Source organism: Emys orbicularis, chromosome 23 (assembly GCF_028017835.1).
Source record: "Emys orbicularis isolate rEmyOrb1 chromosome 23, rEmyOrb1.hap1, whole genome shotgun sequence".
Lineage (NCBI taxonomy): Eukaryota > Metazoa > Chordata > Testudines > Emydidae > Emys > Emys orbicularis.
The window spans coordinates 3262512-3285693 of NC_088705.1; the positions used below are offsets into that span (position 1 = coordinate 3262512).

Here is a 23182-nt window from a genome sequence, read left to right on the forward strand (position 1 = left end):
GAGGCCTTTGAAATGGACCCACAAAATCTTCCCGCACAACCTTTGCATGCATGGAAATTCATATTTGCATCTGCACTCAGATTCTCATATGCAACCCTACAGTAACAAACCCATGTGTGCAGCCCAGTGCTCGTGAGCAACCCTACAGTAACAAACCCATGTGTGCAGCCCAGTGCTCACGAACACAGAGCTCATTGGGATGGGCAGCGAGAGCCAGGAGGCATGGGCATTTTGGCTGCTGGCACATGGCAATTTTGGGGTTAGCATTTCAGTGCCCCACGCCAACTCCTGAGCATGCCCCTCCTCCCCGGGAAGGCGGGATCGTTGCTGCACTGGCCGTTTGGGGGGGGTTAGACCCAGGGAGAGGGTAGCAGCACCATAACTTTGCCTTTCCAAAGCACACCCAGGCCCCAGTGCAGCTCTGACTCCTGCATGGTCTGGGGTTCCCTCTTTGTGTGCATGGGGGGGGAGTGGTCGCCTGGCATCACCTCTGTAGAGCTGCTTTGGAGAGGGTGGATGGTGGCTGGGGGTTATGAACAAACCACAGTGCCAGGATCCAAACCACCTGCCTTCCAGGGGCGCCTGGCTCAGCCCCCTGCTCACTGGGCCCCAGACCCCTGTGTGCTGCGCGTGGCATACCTGCCCTCCCAGCCATGCACCCATTCTGTTACAACCCCAGACGGCGCCAACCCTGAGCCCGGGGCCTCGTTCACTGAGGTGCAGGGGCCTTGACCCGACCCAGCCCTGGGCTTTGCCTGAGCCTGGCCCAGTTTCCGGTGCCTGCCTTCGGGGTGAGCAGCAGCCGGGCGAGGGAACCTGCCAGCTTTGCCCTCTTCACGCTGCAGCGCCTCGTGGCTTTGTGACGTCTCCGCGGGGCTGTCACCGCCCCAGACGCTGGGCCCTGCTGGCAAAGCCTGGCGACGTGCTCAGCAGGGACTCTGTGCTACGTGACAGAGGGGCAGAAAGAGCTTAGAACAGGCCACTGGGGGGTCAGGACCCCTGGGTTCTCTTCCCAGCTCCTCTGCTGCCTCCCTGTGTGACCTCGGCACATCCCTTGCCCGCTGGGTGCCCGCCTTTCCCTGGCTGTGAGGTGGGGATACCTGTTCGTACAGGCCGGTTGCGAGGCGCTGCAGCCTCACCAGGCAAGGGCACAGAGCCTCTCGGCCAACCCCCGCCAGTCTGCGTCTCCTCTCCCAGCCCCAGAGTGCTCAGCAGGCCCCCCTCGGGGGTTTCTGTCCCCAGGGGCCGTGGGGATCCAGGGGCTGCATGTTCTCAAACCCTCACCCCGGGCTGAGACCCTGCCCCTCCCTGCAACACGAGGGGGGTGGGGGCGGGGGTGGGGGCTGGGCATTCCCCTCCCTCGCTGCCCATTTGGTTTGCACACCAAGCAGCCCGGACCACAGGGCAGCGCGCTGGGGCCAGCCCAGCCCCGATGCACCCAGACTGGGGGGGTAAGATCAGCCCCCCAGCTCACGCCCAGGGACTCATCCAGCACAGCTGCGCTCTCCACTGATGCTTTATCTGAACAACATGACCCCAGTGTCACAAGCCCCCGGCTCCCCAGGAAACAGCAGGATGTTTGTGAGCCAGCTCCTGAACCGGGACGAGATTAAGACCTGGACGCAGGCTGCGTTTGGACGAGCTGGAGGGCCCGTCCTCGCTGGCTGGTGCCCGGGAGCGAGCGCTGGCGTGGCGGGGAGGAGGCACCGTACAGAGGCAGGGCTAAGCAGGTGTCCAGAGCGCTGTGCCAGCTCGCCCTCGGGGCCGGAGGCCGTTCACGTGGCGCCACAGGAGCCTTGGTGCAGCCCGGCCCGGCTCGGCTCCCCTGCAGGGACAGCCCAGCCCCAGCACCTCGTCCCGTCTGGGGCCTCTCAGAAGTCCGCAGCCCGAATCATCAGGGTGGTGGCCTTGAGCCTGTGGCTGGGCCCCTTCCAGTAGTGCCACTTCATGCCGTTGTAGCGGACCGTCGCGGGGCTAGCGGGGTAGTAAATCCCATTCAGGTTGGATGGGCCGCAGGCATCGAACCACCAGCCTAGGGCACAGAGAGGGGGTCAGAGGGACGGCGCACCAGAGCCCCAGGGCGAAGGTGGGGGCTGGGGCTGACTGGCTCTCTGTGGGGCTGTCACTTTCCCAGCGCTGCCCAGGGAAGCCCAGCAGCGAGCTCCTGCTCTCCTGTGTCTCCCTAGTCAGGCGGTACCATGATATCGCCGGGGGGGGGGGGGGGAGAGCTGGGGGAGGAGCGGCTGGGACGTTGCCAGAGCTGGAGTCATTGGGGGCGCGAGAAGCAATGGGCGCTGCCCAGGCAGGGAAGGGCCTTCGTTATCTCACTGCAGCGCTAAGGAGAGCAACAGAGGCGTTCCCAGGGGCCGAGGATCCTGGAGAATACTCGGCTGGACCCAGTGGGAGCCGATCCCTGCAGGGAGCGTTAGATGGACCACGACGGAAGAGACCCAGTTACACGCCTCCCAGCCTCAGCACGGTCATTCAGGGCTGAATCGGCTACGAGCCCCACCCACGGCCCCGCAGCGCCCCCTGGTGGCAGTTACCTCCGGTCGCCATCTGAGCGCACTTGCAGCCGCAGCGGTCGTTGTCGGCATCCTTGGTGCTGAAGGCCGTCCCCGGGGGGCTGAGGCTGCTCGTCCTGCCGGCCGTCCCGCTGTAGTCCCGCACGTGGAGCCTGGGGAGACACAAACACGGGGCTGTCCAGGCGGCGCCTCTGGCGAGTCCCCACCACAGCTGCCATGCCAGGGCCGGGCTCACGGGAGATCAGGGAGGCCACGTGGGCACGGTACAAAGCAGGCCTAGAAATGGGCAGCACAAAGGGAGCAAACCCCAGAGGCTTCAGCGCCTTCCAATCCTCAGCTTCTCTGGCACACACCAGGCTGTCTTCCAAACTGTCCTTCCCGCTTCCCTCCTTAGGGCAGGAGTTTTCCCCAGCTCGGGGCTGGCCTGTGGTTCAGGCCAGCCACAGGGCTTTTGACCAGCTTCTCTGCCAGTGGGGCGCTTTTCCCAAACAGTCCTTCCCCTGCCGCTCTCTTCTCCCTGCTAACTCAGGGCCCTGCAGGAGCCTTCTAGCTGCCCAGTGTCTACAGACACCTGCCTTGTGCTAGGCAGAGGCAGCATTTACACTGGCCCCTTCTCCCAACTCATTCCTCGTTGGCTGGGTGAGAAGGGAGCCCTGCCCTGCCCCTCGCAAAGCTCCGGGTCCCAGCCCCTTAAAGATTCAGTAACCGGATCCCTTTTAACTGCTATTTCTTCCCTGGACCCCTTTCCTCTCTCCCTAGATCTCCTCGGGCCTTGTGGGTCCAACCACCTGAAACCTTAAAGGCCACGTCACCTGACAGGGGACTGACCAGTGGGCAGTGCTGCCCCCAAGGGGCAGAGTGCCCCATGGCACTGCCCATTTTCTATGCCTGCCTTGTGCAGGGTGCTGCCCGAACACAGAGAGTGACAGGCCAAAGGAGCTGGGACTTTGTGAGCAGCACCAGAGCTGGCAATGGCCCCATTCCCTCCCAACCCTGGAGAATCTGCAAAGGGCAGACGCTGTGTGACACTGTGCCTGTCGCACCAGCTGTGCTTGGCCTCCGTTGCTGGCTCTCCGGAGTGGGATGGCGTGGGGGATCTGCTGGAGGGCACTGACTGGCGGGGAAGGGGGGAGGTTGGAGTCATGCCAGATGTCCCCAGGGCCCTGGAGCCGTGCGTCTGGGTGAGAACAGGAGCTGCAGTTTCCAAAGCAATTGCCAGTATTGTCCCCTCAGCAATTTGCCGTGGGCAGCCACTGCCCGTTCCTGCCTCCTCTACAGAGACGATGTTTGTTTTGCTTCTGTCTCACACAAAAACACCCTGCCCGAGACCGGGGTTATTTAGCTTGGCACTAGGGCCCGCAGGGTCTATTGTTCTCGTGGTGTCCTGACTAGCTGAAGCAGCAGGTGGCTTTATAGGTAAGAGAACCAGCTTCCCACCCTGGACATGCACAGACACAAATATTATTGCCGGCAGGCATCAAGGAGTTGTGACTTGCCGCAGCTGTGAAGCTGAGTGCCCCCTGCTGGTGCAACTGTGTTTGGACCAACGGCCAGGCCAGGGAGAAACCCAGGGCCCCACTGCACAGCTCCAGCCACCCAGGGGCTCCGAAAGCAAGATGCAACGGTGGCTCAGGGTTTTCAAGGAGCTGTCGTGGCTGTGTCTAGCCCTGGAGACCACGGAGGGGGCACTCGGATGGACAATGACCCCTTCTTGCTCATGGGCCAGCTATGGAATCACAGTGTAAGAACCCACAGCCCACACGGTGCAGCGCTGCCTCTGCGTGCGCCGAGCTGCGTGGGTGGTAGCGGCTACTCTGGGTGCTGGGCTTGGAAAGGGACCCGCTGGCCTTGCTTTGGATGCTGTCATTGGCCAGCCTGTCTGGAGCTGGATGGAATGCGAGGAGTCGAGTGACGGACCTGCCATGGAGCAAGGGCAGCTGTTGGATGTGGGTTGTTACCCATGACCTTGTGTTTTGCTGGGGCCGAGCGCCAAGAAGGACTCGGCGAGAGCCCTGCTTCTCATGGCACAAAACAAAGACAGCATCGGGGCAAACCACGTGCACAAGCTGCCAGGCCAGGGCGATGAAACGCAAACTGGCTAGTGAAGACTCTTAGGTGTTTGCAGATGGAATTTCACAGCATAGCCCAAAGCTGCCCCAGCATCCAGGATAAAAACGCCTCTAAAATTCCTGAAAAAGCTGCCTGTGTGTCTCACCAGGTTTGGGGACTCAGAGCCAAATTCTCAGCGCTTGGGGAAAAGCTGTTAGATCAAACAAATGGAGAACGAGCCCGGTCTCCTGCCAGGAACCCCGATCCCCATTCATTACCGGGGTGTGGCGCTGCGACGGCCAGTCCAGTGACCATGATTTGTATTCACTGGAGGGATCAATTAGAACCAAAGCCCAGTGCAGCCCCTGGAGAGACTCCCACTGATTTCCACTGGCTGTAGATCAGGCACAGACGAAGATTTCTGCCCTTCATCGCAGAGCCCTGAAACTCAGGAGAGCAGGATTAGTCTGCCAAGCACAGAACCCACTGGAAAACGCAGCTTCTGGATTTAAAGCTCTGAGGCCGAGGTTCCATTGGGTTTTAGCAAAGGGCATGTGCTTGGCTACTATAAAAAGCTGTTTTATTCCCTTGGCCTCTTTCGTTTGCAGAGTGCAGGCCACCCTGGAGGCAGCGGGACTCTCACTGTAAAAGACATTTGCATTAAGATGATTTCAGTGAACTGGGAGGAGGCGCGTGAGACTCTCGAAAAAGTTTCATGGAATTGTGTCCTCACGTGAGATATAGCTGGGGGAGTCTTTGCCAAACTCCAGGCCAGGGCTGCCAGTCCTGTATTGACTCACCTCATTGGGAAAGCTCTTCCCAGCAATAGGCCCTGTCTGTACGTGTTTGACTCCACCAGTGTTACAACGTGGGGCCATCGGAGCAAGTGCTTTTGGGGCTGGAGCTGCCTGGAGTCTATGGAGCACACAGGACTGGGCCAGCGCAGCTGCAGTGCCGGTAGCTCTCTGTGAGGTCACGCTGGTGTTGTATGGCACAGCATCCCGATTCCCATGTCACCAAGCTGCTGCCACGAGCAAAGCAGACCCTGTGGGTTACTGCAGCCCAGCTAGGAGGAGGCCGTGCCCCAGGTGCCTGGTAAAGGAGCCGATTCTGAGCTGGCTTGGATGGTGGGTATGGGTGGGTTTGTTGGCACCACTTGGTGTGGAAGGAGCCTGCTCTCTCTTCGAGAGTGGTCATAGGCTGTTCCCCAAAAGCCGGGCTCAGACGTACAATGTGGACAGCCTGTAGGGCCCGGCGTGCTCTGCCGTGTGGGGAATCTAGGCTCAGTTCCTGCTCTACTCATGAGCACGGCAACGTGCCCAATAGAGAGAGCAGGATAAGGCACTTCACAGGATCACGTTCCTCCCTAGCGACCGCTCTGCCCAGTTACTGAGTCAGCGTCTGATCAGAGGCTCTGACAGCTCAGGGGTGTTAAAGCTAAAGGGGGTGAAAATGGGAGGGAGCGTGGACAAAATCCCAACGAGACTTTGCAGAAGGAACTCTGAGCCGGGGGTGCTCCGGGCTGGCTTCTCCAGGAACTGGAGCATCGGGACGGAGCCGAAACATCACTGGCGGGCTCCAGAGCATGGTGCAATGCGTGTGGTGGTAGTACCTTGGGACAGAAAGTGCCTGTATCGTGTGTGTGTGTGTGGGGGGAGATGCCCCTTTGACGTCCAGAGACCTGGAGCTGGCCAGCCCCATAGAGTTAGCCCTGCCTGCTGCACCTGGGAGAGGTCTCCTGTTCCTCCCCCCACCTCACCTGGGATCAGGGTGGGGTTTAATTGGTAGAACCAGCTGGGCCCGGAAGAGCTGATTTTCCTCCAAAGAGTAGCAGGAAGCTGCAGAGGAAGGGGGATGTTCAGGGAGAAACAACAGGAGTGAAGCAGGAGGCCTGCCACGGCAGGGAATGGCTGGCAGGAGGGAGGAGGCTCCAGCAGGGAACGCTGCGTCTTCAGGGAAAGGCTCTGGGCAGGGAAGGCCTGAGAGACCCCAGCAGGAAAGCCTACGTGTCTGGACTTGCCGCAGATTCGAGAACTATATTTGGGGAATGATTTGATGTTAATCAATCTAGCCCCCAGGGGGAAAGGGTGCCGAATGAGAGAAGAGCTAGATTGACAGAGTCCTGAGAAGTGGGGAAACTGAGGCAGGGCACCTGCAGAGCAACCTCAGGCCACAAGGGGGTGCTGAGGCAGCAGCTGGCTCATGCACAATGCAAGAGGAGCTTCTGCTGCAGCATGGGAAAGGCAGGGGATTCTCCATGCCACGTGCTGTGCCCATGAAATCTCTCTGGACTCTGCTGTGTGGGATGAGAGTGAGCGGGGATTAACCCTCCCCCCCCTTCAGGAGACCCAGAGGCTGATCCTGGCTCTCCAGGCCCAGGTGGGCCTAGTGGATTTGGCAAGGGCTTGATTGCCATCGTGGGCGGGGCGGGGTCATCCTTCGTGCACAAATCGCGACGCAGCAAGCTGGGCGAAGCGAGACTCACCGATAGAGCTGCTCCTCGCTGCCCAGGTGGAAATGCCCATACAGGGAATAGGCCTCGTTGCTGTCCCAGTCCCGGAGCTGGATTCGGAGGGAATAGGAGCCCTGAGCAGTGAGCCGGTGGATGAAGTCATTTCCCAGCCAGTGTTCTCCAGATGGGGACCCAAAGCCCTGCGTGGAAAGACCAGAAACCCAATGAAGCAGGAGGGGGCTGCCAAGAACCAGCCGGCGGCACTGGGGCTCACCTGGCTTCGCGCTTAGTGGCTGCTACCCGAGAAAGCAGAGTCCCCAGGTTCCTGCTTTGTGATTTCTGTGGTGGAAGGGGCCAGCTCTGCTCTGCTCTGGGGGAATTGTACGTACAATGGTAGCTTTGTAACTAGAGTGTCACTGTGGGGCTTAAGATCCCACTTCTGGGCCTCTGAGACGCCTCAGGCTCTGGCATCTGGATCTGGTTAGAACGGCTTTCCAAAAACAAAGCCCGTGGGTGGCACTGCAGTGTTCAGTGCAGCCAGGCAAAGGCCAAGAGGTGCCCAAGATAGGCTGAAAGAAGGAACCCGGAAGGAAGCAGGGTTTTGCAGCACATCATTCGCTCTACCAGCCCCACAACAGTGCGCGTGGCTGATCCAGGCGCGGTCCAGGGAGCTCTGTGCTGGGCTTTGGAATTCTGAATGAATCCAGACAATGGTTCTTTGACCAGTAACTTCTCTGGAGAGCCCACAAGTCAATTGCCTTGGTTACCCCTGCTGTGCCCAGATAGATCCCCTCCATCACATTACAGCCTGAGAAAGGCCAACCAGGGCACCGCACAACACCACAGGCTGAGCCAGTGTATGAGGGGAAGGAGTTTCAGAGCCCCCTGCATTGCTGCTCCTGCCATGTATGGAACCAGGCCATTTCTTGGACAAGACACAGAATCTCCCTTACACCCAGATCCACACCCACACCCCCTCTCTCAGCGCTGTGGCTACAAAACCACTCTCCAGGGCCAGCCACACGACTCACATGGGAATGAGCTGAAACCACAGCCAGGATCTGAGATCTTTTTCCAGCATCTGCACAGATAGCTTTTCCACGGGAGTGTTTCAAATGGTGGAGAGTGTGTGTGCATGTGTGCACCAGACACTTCACCATGTCGCCACTTGCCCATGGGGCTCACAGAGCCAAATCCATGCATGGTGCATCTCTGCAGACTTCAGTGGGCAGGTCCTGGAGATGGATTTGGTGGGACTGGCTGAGATATCACCTTCTAAAACTGTCCCGCCACATGGAAGAAGCCCTGCAATCCGGGGCTCACTTGGAGCATCTGGGGTCTTTCCAAACACCAAGGATATGGCTCCTGATTTTCCCTTCCATACAGCCCACGCAACCAACTCCCAGCAGAGGGGCCACCCCTGGGATCTGGGGGGGAACCCTCCCTCCCTTGACCAGTTAGCAATTTGGGCATCTACGTTTGACACCCCCTTGGACCCTGGGCCGTCCGTGGAAAGCAGGGCCTGGCCTGCTTTGATTCAGGAACACTGGTGGCACAGAATCTCCAGATCATGGCCTCTCTCTGTCTGTGGGACTTCTGTGCACTGTTACCACAGTATCTGAGCGCCTCCCCGTCTTTACATCACAACACCCCGGTGAAAATAGCCCTGACCCTGCAGCAGGGGAGCAACCTCAGCTCCCTCCTTGCGGTGCAGGGGCGGCCCCACTCTCCATCCCTTCCCCCATCGCTGGGTTCCTGTTTGCGGCCTCCCGTGTACCCAGAGCCAAGGCCTTCACCACATGCCCTGAACAATAAGGCAGTAACCTCTGCTCCTCTTCTTCCTTCCCACGTGTATAGGGCGGCCGGGGGCTCCGGGTGGGGAAGCGAGGGCCCTTCGCCCCTGGGAGTGCTGGCTATTCCTAGCCTCCACGGGAAGCTCTTCCTGCCCCAGTGTGAGGAAATGCCGGGGGTCCCACACCACGGCCTCACCGGGGCGGCGCTGGCTGCCGACAGGACGGGGAAGCCTTACGTGTTTGTATTCCTTCCAGGTGCGGTGGAAGTCCACGGAGCCGTCCTTCCGGTGCTGGATGACAGTCCAGCCTCCCCCACTGGTCTCCATGTCGCAGAATGCCTGTGAACGGGACAGCATGGCCATGGCTGGACACATACAGCACAGCCCCACGAGCGGGCGTGGCCCACGCCAGAGCGTGAGGGCCCCACGTCAGAGCGCGAGGGCCTCGTGTCCAAAGCAGGGGCTCGGCTGTGATCCCCAGGCCTGGCCCCGGCTAGTAACCATCCCCACTGTGGTGTCCGTGAGAGGCAGAGTGGGCCAGTGGGGTGGGTGGATGTGATGGGCGGGGGTTGTTTTGGTTTGACAAGTGCCATTTTTCAGGGCCGGGGATACTCGTCTGCATCTCAGGAATGCTAATGCTCAGCCCCTCTCCGACACATCGCCCCCCAGGTGCTCGGCGCGCTTTGCCTGCACTCATTAACCCAGCCAACTAGCAGACCCCGTTTGCAGACGGATACGCGGCGGGGCAGAGCTGAAGCGATTTGCCCAAGGCCAGACAGTGAAGCAGTGGCAGAGCTGAGGGAAGAACCAGAATCCCATTGCCCGGCTCCAGACACTAGCCACCCCCCATCCCCCAGAGGTGGGACCAGAAACCAGGAGTCCTGACTCCCCGCCCCTCTCTGCTTTACCCCACTCCCCGCCCTCTGCCACTGGCCCCTCCTAGTGGGTGTCAATAAGCTACATCAAGGTGGGGACTCTGCCAGCAGCCATGTGCTCGCATATCCCGGACCCTGGGCCAAGTCTGCCGGGGGCTGGGGAGGGGGCCCGGCTCACCTGGATGCTGCCAGGCTGGAGACTTACCCTGGTGGTGGCTGTGGAGTTGGGGAAGTGCAGGGTGTAGACTCCGCTGGCAGTGAGGCCCGATTTGTACGCGCCCCCGCAGTCCCGGAACACCTTCTGCTCCCCCTGCGGGGCCGGGGAGATTTCTGGGTGGAGCAGACAAGGGGACACTCAGCTCTTCCCCCAGCTGCTTCAATTCCAGACGCTGCCCGGGGGGACTGACCCCACCATGCCCCCCCCAGCCCCGCACCGCCTGTGGCTCTGCTGCCATGGGACCTTGCTCCTTGTGCACCTCTGATTAGCAGCTCACGTCGCACTGTCCCAACCACACTGACTCCGGACCCTGCTCCAGCCGCCTGAGTGGAGCCAGTGGCCCAGAATCTGCCGGGAACCCATGGGAGGAGGGAATTCTCAACAGATGTAAACCCAGCCCGGCCGGCTCCTCCGCCAGCCCTCCGACCCCAGCATAGGGAGCCTGCTGGGAAGGGATGGGGCCTGGTGGCGATAAGGCTATGCCCAGGGTCCCAGGGGAGCAGAGCCAACCCTCCAAATTAGAGCAGCCCCTAGGCTGCTCAAATTAAAGTGAGGTGGGGCAGCTTGAGAGTCGGGGAGCAGCTCTCCCGACACTCCCCCAGTCTTGCTGGGCCATTGCTTGGGCCCGACTCCCGAGCAGCCACACCCAGCCCTCCCCCCCACGCCCCGCAGTACTGACGGTTGCACTGAGAGACCAGGCTCAGGAGCTGGTGCACTGTGTCCATGAGAGACGCCTGCTGTCTCTGCAGCACCGTGTTGTTGGCTGAGGCTGTGGCGAGGTGCTGCTCCAGTTCCCGGATGAGCTGGGTTTGCTTGGACAGCAGGCTCTGCATCTCCAGCTTCTCGGCTTTGATCCCTTGCAGCTCCTCCTCGTGTTTGCCTTCCACGTCCAGGACTTTCTTCTCCAGAAAGCTGGGGGCAGGGGGCCAAGAAGGGGGGGATTAAGAGGAGCCTCAGAGAGAGGGAGCCAAGGAGGGGTGGCCCAGCCTGGGCTGGGGCCTGGGAGCCCTGGCTTCCCCTCCTGGCTTTGCCAGACTCCCGGTGTGACCTTGGTTGGGTCACTTAGTTTCTGTGCCTCTGTTCTCATCTACACAAGGGGATAATTGCCCAGCCTTACCTCAGAGGGGTGCTGTGAGGAGAAACACACTAGAGACCGGAAGGAGCCCAGATACCATGGTACAGGGCAGATGAGGACCAGACAGATGGATCCTGCACATTCTGCCCACTGCCTGCTGCAGTCCCCAGGGAGGCACGGCTCTGGGGCTCTGGCTTTCGGCCCCCACTAGCACAGCGCTGCCAGCCCCACGCTTTCCAAAGGCAGGGTGTCTTTTTCAAACTCCACACCCCAGCTTTTCTTGAATCGGCCTCCTGTGTTCTGAGCTTTTAGGGAACACGTTTTCAAGCTGTGCCTCTATGAAGCCGTCGGCCCAAGCACAACGCTCAGCGTCCTTCCCAAATGCAATGAGCTGGGGACAGGCCACCTGCCGCCGGGGCGAGGGGGGTGAGGAAGAGCCATAAACCCTTTAATGACAAGTCCCTGGTCTAGCAGAGGCCCCTCTCCCAGCCAGAGCTGGCTGGCTGGCTCCCAGGCAGGCTCTCCCAGCTCCGGTGCCGGGGCCTTAGCTGCAGGGAGGATTGACAAGGGAGAATGTTCCCAGAAGCATAAGCCAGATGGTCACCTCCAGTCAGTGGGGATCTCACTGGAGCTCAGTCCATTCACGGCATCCGCACTGGGGGCCTTTGACACAAGCCCTTCGCAGTTCTGGGACGTGCAGTGCGGAGCCGTCCCTCACCAAGCAGGCGCCCTAAGCCGGCCGGCCCCCTCTGCGTCTGTTAATCACCCTAATAGTGGGGGCAACAACCTATTTATTTACAAGACAAGATGGGGGAGGGAATATCTTTTATTGGACCAACTCCTACTGGGGAGAGAGCCAAGCTTTGGAGCCGCTCAGAGCTCTTCTGTAGGACTGGGAAAGATGCTCCGAGCAAGCGGCACAGCTAAACGCAGGTGGAACAGAATGTTAGCACATATTCTAGGGAGCGTTCAAGGTGGAGTGCCCATTAACACCTCTGCAGTCATAGGACAAAAAGGGGGGTTATCGGGGTTACAGATTGTTGTAATAAGCTTGTCTCTCTCACCAACAGCAGATGGTCCAATAAAAGACATTCCCTCGCCCACCTTGTCTCTCCAATATCCTGGGAGCAACAGGGCTACAACTACACTGCGTGTTTCTTTACAGTCAGTGCAGGCAGCAGCTGCCTGAGTTTCAGACCCACAGTCGCCCACCTCCCTACGCCGCACTCCAAAGGGAGCAGGGCGCTTGCCTGGAGACGCTTAAAACCACTTCTGGAAAGGTAGGTACTGGGCAAGAGGAGAACTCCAAAGCTCTGGAGTCTGGGATCCATTTTGCAAAACAAAAGTTCCCGTGAGCTGCACTGACTTTTGTATTTTATTGTATTTTTATTGGTTGTTCTGTAAGCCAGAGCAAGAATTTAATCCAAACAGGGGTCTTTATTATGATCACAACACAGGCTGCCAGTTAATTAGCAATATAGGAGCTTAAAATGAGATTTTACTGAATTTGCCATGAAAAATATTTGAAATGAAAGGGGGAAATGTTCCATGAAATGCCAAAGAGTTCCCTGAAACCCACAACTTTTGTCAAGTCCTCTGGGCCAGATCCTCACCTGGAAGGTGAAGTCATTGGAGTGGTGTGGCTTGACGCCAGCTGGGGATCTGGCCCTAGAAACGCTGCTAAGTCCCAGACCACGCTGGGTTGTCCTGTTTCTATTTTGTGTGGTAGAGACAGCCACATCCCCGCATTCTCACAGCCCTACCCAGAGAAGGGATTTTTACCTGTTCTTCTCCTGGAGCTTGTTTATTTCCTGGGTCTGCAGCAGCAGCTGTTTCTCCAGCTTGTTAGTGGACAGAGAGTTCTCCAGCAGCTGGATCTCCAGCCTTGAGGTCTGATTGAGAACCTGCGGGGGGGAAGAAACCAGACTGGGATGGTCAGGAAGGGATGGGATCTGAGGGGATGTGGGTTTGGGAAACATGCTCCGTAGCCCAGCAGCAGGAGGAGCAGCCTGCATGGGGAAATGGATTTTGGCCTAAGTTTGGGTGGGGAGGAAGACTCTGGGGATTAGGTAGAGCCCTCAGTGCAGCAGGGGGCAGATTTGCAAGGGCTCAGCACCCACCGTTGGGGCTGGATTTCTAGACCCCTGCACAGATACAAAATTAGCATTTGCATCCAATCCGCAAACATGGTCCACGGGTATCCACATGCGGATATCCACGGATATAAAGCGGATATCCACAGATTTGCAGGGCTCTATGGATTTCCCAGAGCGCTCAGCTCCCATGTAGGTACCAAAACAAAAAGCCAGATTTTCACAAGAGCCCAGGATGCAACATGCATGCAAGATGCTGAACAATTCTGAAGTGTCCAGCCTCAGTCCTCTGAAAGCTGGAGTGCACCTTCTACAACTTTGGGGATCAGGGAGAAGCTGTTTGAAATCACAGCAGCTTCCGTGGTGCACTTGTCATTTAGGTGTCTTCACCGGAGGTGGCATCAAATTCCCCTCTGTTTCTTATAAAGATCTCCAGCAAAAAATACAAATCCCAATGCACGGAGACTAGCGAGATGCAGCGGAACATTCTCTGCCGTGAGCGGGGAACCAAGTCCAGCCCTGCGGTATATGAACGCAATCTTGTTCCAGTCCGTGGAGTCACACGCAACGACTCCAGGGCTCAGCGCCTGGGGGACAGCTCGGGAGACAGCCCAGCCAGCAGTTACCTGCGTCTCCACGTCGGTGAGCTTGCGGGTCTGCTCAGCCGTCTGGCTCAGGAGGCTGCTCCCGATCTCCAGTATGGCAGCTGTGTGGTTCTGCACCGTGTGGAACTGGATCTCGGCAAGCTCCATTTTCACATTCTCCTGGATGTAGCTCTCCAGCTGGGAACAAAAAACAGGCAAAGAAGGGGTTGTGTGGGAAACGACTACTTCCCTCAGCAGTGGGAATGGAACTGGGGGGGTTACACAGTGTGTCGTCAATAGGTGACGGTGTTACACTGGTAGATAAAGGCCATGCTGTAGCTGTAGCTTGATGTGCTGACTTGGTTGCATGCCTACTTACCTACCTACCCATCCAGCTATCCATCCCCCTACATGTCCCTCTAGCTAGCCACCCAGCCAGACCACCCCTGCACTCCCTTCTCCCTATCCCCAATCACACTTCTGTATCTATCCGTCCATCCATCCGACCTCCGGCACACACCTCCATCCATCCGTCCATCCACCACCATGATATTTAGGCACCTGCCTTCTGTGAAACATGCAACATGAACTCTAGGAAACATACCTCATAGTCAGGTTCTCAGGTTAATAATATCAGCCAGCAGCACATATATTTGCCTCCCATGTCTGAGCTGCTTCGCACGCTTTGGTTAAACCTCACCTGCCCCCCACCCCCGGAAAGGCAAGGCAGTGCTACTGATCCCCCCCAAGGAGACAGGTACAGAGACGTGCAGTGGGGTCACCTGCAGTCATGCTCCCCCCAGGCCTGGCAGAGCTGGGACTGGGTTGTGCTCTAACCACTAGACAGTTCTCTCTCCCTGCGTTCCTTGCGCTGGAGGGGACGAGTGGTAAACAAATTCAGAGTCTGGGAATGGGCGAACCGAGCCCCGCTTGCTTCTTTCTGCCTATTGTTTTGTAACTGCCCCCCTGCCCCTGAAGGCTGTGGCAAGGGGGCCGCGTGCTTTTCGCTCGCAGGGCCTCCTCGCTGCATAAATATTGCTCTCCACACTGTGTATGCAGATGACGTGCCCTGCCCATGTACAAACACGATCATCCCCATGGGCATTTGCCAAACTTCCTCCCATTGTAACGGGGGAGCGAGGAAGGGAATTCAGCTCATCACACCCGCCTGTGCTTGGCTCCTCTTCGCGTGCCCGAGCCGAGAGCGCATGGGGCACGCTGCTCCGGAGCAGGGGCTCAAACCCGTTCACTGCGTGCCTCACATGGCAGTATGCAGACTTCCTCCCTGGACTGGGAGCTCTCCGGGGCAGGGGCCATGTGTCTGTACCAGTGGCCCATTTCACTGCATCACTTTGCTTTCGTCTGTTACACAGATGTAAACAAGGACTTATTTAATCCTTCCACTGTGCCATGGAGCCCATCCTGAAGTGATGCAGGACGGGCCCAGCTCTGCAGTGACTTGTTTAACTTGGAGAGAGATTTTTAAAAAGAAAATTAAAAAAAAAGGGTGGAGGGTAAATTAATAAACACTGATGGATTCCCGGTGACTCTGGGAGCGCCTCCAACACTCTCAGGTCTGGAATGAATGTGATTCCCTCCCTCACACCAACCTCTGTCCTTCGTGAAGCAGGATGGGAGCAGGTTTTCAAGGCACCTTTCCTACCCCAGAAAGAGACTGATCCTGGGTATGCAGCAACTGTGACAGGCACACCCACTGTACCTCCCGACGGCTCACACACAGGCTCACATGTTCTGGAGAGAGGCTGCTGGCCCAGACCCCCAGATCCTTGCCTCCTTCCGGGGCAGTTATCAGAGATGGGCAGTTCTATAGCCAAAGCCCTGAGGCTCATGGTAGTAAAACACCACCTCCCAGCAGGGCATGTCTGCAGGACCCGGCCCCTTGCTGCTGTTTAAAGAGCATCTGCTGGTATTTAGTGTTGTGTTCTCTTTTATTAGGGAACTAGAAGTCCTTGAGAACTAGGGCTAGGAACCAGGCCATCGGAAACTGGGATGATACTGACCTTAGGAGCCAGTCGAATCTCTAGGGGAATTAAAGAGTGAGGCAGATTTAAAATCTGCCGCAGGCAGGCAGTACGCTGGGGCTGATTGCAAGGACGGCTTGGCCCACTGAATCCTCAGTCCTCTGACTTGTGCCCAGAAGTCCCACCTGAGTCCGGGGCCCCTTGGCGGTGCGCACTGCACGTGCACTCAGCAAGAGACAGCCCCTGCCTCCGCATGACTCACCATCTCACTAGACAAGACAAAGGGGAGAAGGGCACAGAACTGACTTGACCAGGCTCCCACCCACCATCTGGCAGAGCCAAGAACTGAGGCTAGAGCCCCTGAGGCCCTGGCCAGTGTCTTTAACCGCACGCCGTCCTTCCCAGACACAGGCCCACACTGCTCAGGCAAAGCCAGGCTCATTGAGCTGCAAATGCGCCAGGAGGCTCCACTATCATTCCCCTCCCGCAGCGGGTTGCCATATCCCTGGCACAAGGCCTGTTACTCAGCCAGGCAGACCAGATGTCCCGATTTTATAGGGACAGTCCCGATTTTTGGGTCTTTTTCTTATATAGGCTCCTATTACCCCCCCCCCCCCGTCCCGATTTTTCACACTTGCTGTCTGGTCACCTTCTACTCAGCAAAAGCCCTTTTATTTTAAAATCTGGGTCTCTTTGATGTTACGCGAACCCACCGGAGACTATCCTGAAAGGGCAAAACTCTCACTGGGTTTTGGTCCTGAGCAGCCAGGAACTGCCGATTCGGATCAGGTTTTTCCTGCACAATTGCAAAGTAAATCAGAAAACCTGCTAGATTCCAGCTGATTGTTGACAAGGGGGTGGGGTTGATAACAACCCCCGCCCCGAAATGGGCGCTGGTCAATAGAAAGCATGGACTTAACTCCAGTGATACCACCCTGATTTGGCCACTTCCAAGCCACAATGGCTGGAAAGCGTTGTCTGACGGGCTTCCCTGCCAAATCCCATAACAGCAGGCCCAAGGTGGCCTCTCGCATTCCATTCCTGACGTGCTGGTGGCTGAGTCGCAGCGGGAAGGAGTTACAGGGTGGGGGTTGTTTGGGGAGAGTCGCCCGGGGGGTCTCAGCAAAAGAACAGATTATAAACAGGAAGCTGGGTGTCTGGCAGGAATACCAGGCTCTGTCCGTTGGAGGATCTGAAAGCACTTTGCAGATGTTAATGAATTGAGTCAGGGTCATGATCCCCGTCAATGAAGGAGACGCCTGAGGTACAGACTGTCATGGTTAACACGGGGTCAGCTGGCCAGGACCAGGCGACATGATGTTAAACCTGGCTTGTCCAGGCCTGCTTGATACTGTAACTCAGCAGGGTCGTCTTTCACAGCACAGACAAGCTGAGTGACTTGGCCAAGGTCACGTGCTGAGTCAGTGGCAGAGCTAAGAACAGGCCCCAGGTCAGCCAGAAAACCTTCGTTCTTGTGAGTGAGCGATGGCCAAGCGGAGTCATTCACAATACAGCAGTGCCGGCAGCGTCAGCATGAGCTGTAAAATCCCCCGTCCCTTTGTCCTTGACCAGAGGTTCCTACCTCACCTGACAGAACTAGGCTTCCGGTTCCCATGTGGCACCACCAGGGGCATGAGCCTGGCACCAAGGGTGTCACGGCTCTCCACAGCTGAGTGACAGACAATTCTGCCGGGCCTTTTTTGACTTGCAGAAGGAACCCCACCCCTACCTGTGTTGCTAAGACGCCTGATTTTCAAACCTGGGCTCCTTGCACAAAACTGATCACTCCCTTCTGTGGGCACACACAGCTTTATTTTGGCAGTGCTTGGAGCCCCATTGTGCTGAGTGCCGTATATACACCAGTGAGAGCCAGCCCCTGCCCCGGGGAGCTCTCGGAACAGACCGGTTAGTTATCCTCACTTTGCAGATGGGGCACTGAGGCCTAGAGAGATTCAGCGATTTGCTTGAGGTCACCGAGGAAGCCTGAAGCAGAGTCAGCAAGTGAACCCAGATCTCCAGAGTCCCAATGCACCGCTGTACCCACAAGCCCATCCATCATTGCTTCCCGGAGGTAGGTAGCCCCCTCTCCGAGGGGCCTAGACCACGCTCGAAGCGCCTCGGTGTGAGGTTTGGAGGGAGGCTAATGGGAGATTTGGGGGGGGGGGAATGTTTGCAGGGAAGAGCCGACAGCCTCGTGTCTGAGCTTCATGAGCAAACACTGAGCAGAGGCTCACGGGGAAACGTCAGTGCCAAGCGGTTTCCGCCTTTGGCTCTTTGAGCCCAGCAGGTGGAGTGAAGTTTGCTCCCTTCTGGTGCAGCTGAGCTATTGCCGAGCACTGTCCCCCAGACACGCCTGGCGAGGTTGATGATGCACTTTGCTGAGGCTCAGAACCAGCCAATCCTATTTTGCATCCGCCGTGGTGTCTACTGGCTGTCAGAGAGCCCGAGAACCCCCAGCTACCCCTCGCCCGGTGCACCCGGGGTGGTGTCCACATTCCATCAGCAGGTCATGGAGCGCAGCAGCAGAGGCTGTCAGGAGGAGGCTGGCACCAGGTCCTCACACATTGGATCAGCTGGGCCCTAATTGCTGCTTTCCCCCCCACCGCTTGCAGCCATCCCGGGCGGTGACGCGAAGCAGGTTCTCCCCGGGTCACCGTTTGGATGGGAGACTGAGGGCAGCGGTGCTGGCAGTTCAGTGCAGGGGAACTTCTGAGTGGGCCATACCAGACACCTGGTCTTTCGCTGCTGCTTTCCCTCTGCTGTCCAGCTGACATGGCCGGTCCAGCTCAGCACCCAGGGGTGAGAGACAGGCCCTAACGTCAGCACCTGCCTTCTCAAGGAGAGGCCCCAGGGTGGGGCTTTAGCAGGCGATGAAGCCACCAGCCCAGGGCATCTTGCTCCAGGTGACGATCCCAGCTATACGATTGGAGTCCGAGCGATCAGAGAGAGGCCTGGTACGGAGCAGCCAGCTAGCCCCTGGCATTCCTCTTTGCGGTTCCCTCCCATTGCCCCTCTCTCAGCCACCAGCATTAAGGCTTTACAATTCACCAGACTGTGTCTCCTTTCCCAGCAACCTGTGGCAGAGCGCCTCTGGCTGGGCTCCCCCTGCTCCCAGTTGGCCATGGAGGAATCCTGCTTCCCCGATGAGTCTGCATGAGAAACGGTGGCTGGATCCCAGCAGGGCTGAAAACACGAGTGCCTGGGAGCAGCCCCCTGGCTCCGCTCGCGACGCTGGGTCCCGCTCAGCAGGGAACCAGATCAGCACTGTTTACCTTCCGCCCCAGACAACATGATTCATGGCTTCTTGGGCAATAAACACACATCTGGGTGTCCAGGGAAAGGAAACAGCTGAGGAGAATGTTTTCCAGTCCACTTCCTAACAGTCTGTGCATCTCCATTTAACCCCTGCAGTGCCAGAGGGCCAGGACAGCCTGGGGAGCACCCTCTCCCACCCAGACCGGGCTCTGTCCACCCTGCCCTCCCTGCGCATTCAGTGTGTGGCATGTTTGTAAAAGCAGTATCAAGACCTGAGCCCCTGGGGGGGCAGCAGCCTCAGGAACCTGTAACATGCTGGCAGACAGAAGGGGACCCTGTAATGTGCTGGCAGACAGAAGGGGACTTTTCCATGCAAATCAGGTTCAGCGGCACTGACGACTAAATCACCCCAGTTCCTAGAGACAAAACCCTACTGCCTCACCCCAGACACATGTTTTCTGCCTGCCTGGAGTCTGGGTCAGCTGCTGCGGCTTCCCAGACTGTGCCTCCATATGGCACAATCACAAGAATCCTGCAGGTTATGTCGCTGCCGCCCCTTGTCTTTCAACGGGTCCTCAAACGACACGCCGTAGATTCTGCACACAGCACCATGAAAATTCAGCCACAACTCCGGAGGAAGCCACAACGGACCCCGGATAGGACAGAAGCGACACAGCTAAGGATTCTGGGGCAAATCCCGTCCCGTGGAATCCTTAGAGTCCATGCTGAGCTGGCAGGACCTTGGGAGCTAAGGTCTCATCCAGAGACCCCTGCACCGCAAACAGCATTGCTCTCAATGCTGCACTACATGCAATCCCAGTGAGTGCACAGGAATATGTATTAACACAAGGGCGTTGTAATGCTTGGTATTAATCACGTTCAGACACTTTCCCCTGCACTGCTCACATGCCCTCAGCCTTTGATCTGATGGGGTTTTTATTTGGGGGGATTTATTTTTAATTAAATTCTCCCCTAGTGCAAATATTTGCTTATTGCTTTGGTAGAGTGTAAATAAGTTTGTTCTGCCCTGCGTAGGTCGTCTTTGGAAAGAGATGTAACGTAGTCTGAATTAGACACATGCCCCTCAGAGCAGCCTGGGAACAAAGAGGAAGGAAACAACCCCTTTGCTGCCTGGCTGGTATCTGCATGCAAAGCAATTGGTATTTATGGGTTAGGAAGGAGCCCGATATACCCTGCAGGCACGGGGTGAATCCTGGCAGCAGAGAAGTCAGTGGCAGAAATAGTGACAAAAGGATCAGGATTTCACCCATGCGGCTCGATTCTGACATTGCTTCTAAACTGATTTTACTTCAGTTCACTGGTGTAAGTGGAGTTATTCCCGATTTACACCAGTGTAACTGGTACCAGAGTCACTCTCAAACTCTCGGCTCGCAAAGGAGAGACCCATGAACCCAAGTGACTGTGATTTCCTGGGGTTTAAAATAACTGGAAAGAAAAACAGAAGAAGAATTTTTCCACTCCGGCTCTGCCGGTAAAAGAACATCAGGCACAGCCGAGTAGCAGAACACGGGTCTGAGAACAGAGACAGAAAGCATGTCACACTCAGGAGGGGGCTAGTAGAGATCTAACCTTTTAAACAGTTTTAAAGGGGTATTTAATATTAGGCGAGATGCTAGGTTCCCAGGATCAATAAAGAAGTTGCCCATTTAAATGATCCAAGCCCTTGTACTGTTTTCCTCATCTATAGGGGTAACTTACCTGCAGTAATGCTGAGACTGTCTGGATCAAGGCGAGAAGCCTGTTTGGTCCCTTTAACAAAGTAATTATACAGCAGTTCCCAGGCACAGACTTTGACCAAAGCCTCTCGAGGAAGCCAGCGCCACATGATTATGGTCAGAAAAGTGACAGTGCAGCCTTGAGTCACATCCACCCACATTACTGCGCAAAGATGCTTTTGCTGCTGCAAAGGCAGCAGTTAGGGGAGAGCGAGCTGGGTCCTAGCCTGGCTCGTGCATCGGCAGCAGAAAGGGAGCAAGCTGCAAGAGGTCGCCCCTTGATGCAAGAGCCCCGTTTGACTCTCCGATCCCAGAGGGAGGTTGGCAATGCTGCATGTTTGCAGGCCAAGCCCTGTGTTTGGAAAGGGACTGGCATGCTGTGGGCACTGCTGCAATCTATACAAGAACCACTGCGATCCAAGTGGGCCCTGACTGGATCTTACCTTCTGCAGCCACTGTGTGTTGTTTTCCATGACGTTCTCCAGCTGTTGGAGCCGCTTGGCTGGCCACTTGGGCTCAGGCACGGGTGGAGCATCTCTCTGCAGCGAGTTGGAGACCTGGTATTCGGCGGCGGAGGGGTAACAGCCCCCAAGCTCTGGGAGCAGGAAGGTGTAGCTGCAGGGCCCATGCTGCACCTGGTGCTGAGGTCTCTCAAGGCTGTCCTTCCCTTTCAGGTGGGAACCAAGTCCCAGAGCCAGCACAGCCCATGCAGCCCCCACTAACCACAGCAAGGTTCCCCCAGCTCCCATCCTCACCTTCCAGGGGGCTTACTCCTACCCAGCTGAAAGGGTCTGGTTTGAACTTCACACGCACGCACGTTTCCCTGCTTCTGTGCTGCCTGGTGTGGGACACTCAGTCCTCCCCCTGCTCGGCGGCTGCTGCTGCTGACATGTGGCGTCTGACAGCTCCGAGGCTGGGCGCGCAGCTGGCCTGGAATCCTGCTCCCTGAGTCTGTGTTTCCACGATAAAGGCCCTCGATTGCTTCCTATATCTCTGGCCCATGTTCTCCTGACAACCGCAGGAAGTTTTATTATTATTATTATTATTTTCAGCCCTCCCCTTTCCCCTCCCTCACCCCCCAGCTCCTCTCCCACCCCCTGTGGGGCTCTGGAACGCGTCCCAGTCCCAGCCCTCTTTGAGGATGCCTTGTCCCTTGGAATCCAGCTCCCTCAGAGGAGATAATTAGGCCACAAGAATGTGTGTCAGCCCCCAGCCCAGGCCAGGGGCGCTGGGGCTTTCCGTTTATCTTAGGCGGCCGCTTGGCCTCGCCTCCTTCCTTCCTGCCGTTCTCTGCAGACTCACTTTGCCTGGCAGAGCTTGGAGAATAGTTGGCCTCACCCCCCAGAGAGTGCTTCCCAGCACCCCGCTTTCTAACCCTGGCACCCCCCTCCCGCACAGACAGCTTGTCAGTGGCAGGTCTGTCACAGGGGGGTTACATGTGCCAGGAAGGTCTGGAAAACCTGCCCCGCTGGGAGAGACTAGCGAAGCTCCGACTACTTTGCCTGGTGGGTTCAGAGGGGAGCTGCTCACAGTCTGGATGCAGCTCCCAGGGCGAAGAGTTGAGTGTCACGGAGTCCCCAGGCGATGCTCTGGAACTGCTCCCCACAAAGCCAGTCAGGACTTTGGGGAGCCTCCTCTCCCATGGAGCAGACTGTCTTCAGGGCAAGAAGCTCACATGGCTTCACCTCCTGGGTCTCTCCTGGGAGCATTCAGTATATGCCCCTCCGTGCGCTTCCCACAGCGAGTCCACCCAGGCGGGGTCCTGGGGAAGCCAGAGGGTCCTGCACCCCCACTTCGCAGTCAGACGTGACTCTCAGCCAGCCAGTAAAACAGAGGTTTATTAGATGACAGGAACACGGTCTAAAACAGAGCTTGTAGGTACAAAGAACAAGACCCTTCCGCCGGGTCCATTCTGGGGCCCAGCGAGGCAGACACCCCCGTCTGCACTCACTCCCCGTCCCCAGCTAGCTCCAAACTGAAACCCCCTCCTTTCTCGCCTTTGTCTTTTTCCCGGGCCAGGAGGTCACCTGATTGTTCACCTCTAGCTGTTCCCTTGCAAGGGGGGAAGGGCCCTGGCCATTTGTTGCTAGGATACAGATTGTCAGCCATTTATGCACACTGGAGACTTAAGAAATGCATAGGGGAAACTGAGGCACCCACACGGTATTCAGAGGAAACATTAAGAACAGTCCCACTTCGTCACACTGAGCTGGCTCGAGGGGGAGGTCTTGGCTTGAGAATTGTCCCCCACTCGTACGAGGGTCAAGTCAAGGGGCCGCATCCCTCCCCCTACCACGCCACACTGGGGACATCCAAGACAGCCACAGTGTCACATACACCGACTGGGAGAGTCCCGGGTGCTGTACGTGTAGCTAAAATGGACGCAAATGTTCTTTGCCCTGCTAAGCTCGGGTCCATACGTTTAAGGGTTTAATGTATTTGCTTTTAACTTGCCCAGAATTGTTTTGCAGTGTTTTTGTTACTCAATAAAATTCTATTGTTTGGAAAAGAATCACGTGTTTCTTGTAGCAATTACCCTGGGTGCCT

The 23182-nt window shown here is 57.4% G+C and overlaps 1 protein-coding gene across 4 annotated transcripts; it reads right to left on the minus strand.

Annotated features, from left to right (window-relative positions):
• Positions 1-1871: 1871 nt before the first annotated feature.
• LOC135893762 (angiopoietin-2-like) lies at positions 1872-21492 on the minus strand. 4 transcript variants are annotated; one of them, XM_065421686.1, is made up of 10 exons: positions 21079-21492; positions 13705-13860; positions 12768-12889; positions 10590-10822; positions 10209-10220; positions 9899-10023; positions 9056-9157; positions 7060-7226; positions 2547-2677; positions 1872-2032 (listed from the first exon to the last, which is right to left on the minus strand). In XM_065421686.1, exons 1-10 carry the CDS (start codon positions 21382-21384, stop codon positions 1872-1874), a joined length of 1515 nt encoding a protein of 504 aa, XP_065277758.1. In that variant the 5' UTR covers positions 21385-21492. The 4 variants fall into 4 exon arrangements, with proteins under 4 accessions (XP_065277758.1, XP_065277759.1, XP_065277757.1 ...); XM_065421687.1 differs by lacking the exon at positions 10209-10220 and adding an exon at positions 10154-10160 and having other exon boundaries at positions 9899-10003; positions 10574-10822; XM_065421685.1 differs by lacking the exon at positions 10209-10220.
• Between the last annotated feature and the right edge of the window lie 1690 nt (positions 21493-23182).

What these genes read in the sequence shown, in the direction of transcription:
- LOC135893762 (XM_065421686.1), bottom strand. Translation starts at nt 21,384, where the DNA reads ATGGGAGCTGGGGGAACCTTGCTGTGGTTAGTGGGGGCTGCATGGGCT. An exon ending in ACACACAGTGGCTGCAGAAG is followed by an intron (nt 13,861 to 21,078) that starts GTAAGATCCAGT and finishes TTTTGTTCCCAG; the next exon opens with CTGGAGAGCTACATCCAGGA. An exon ending in TCACCGACGTGGAGACGCAG is followed by an intron (nt 12,890 to 13,704) that starts GTAACTGCTGGC and finishes TCCCCCCCGCAG; the next exon opens with GTTCTCAATCAGACCTCAAG.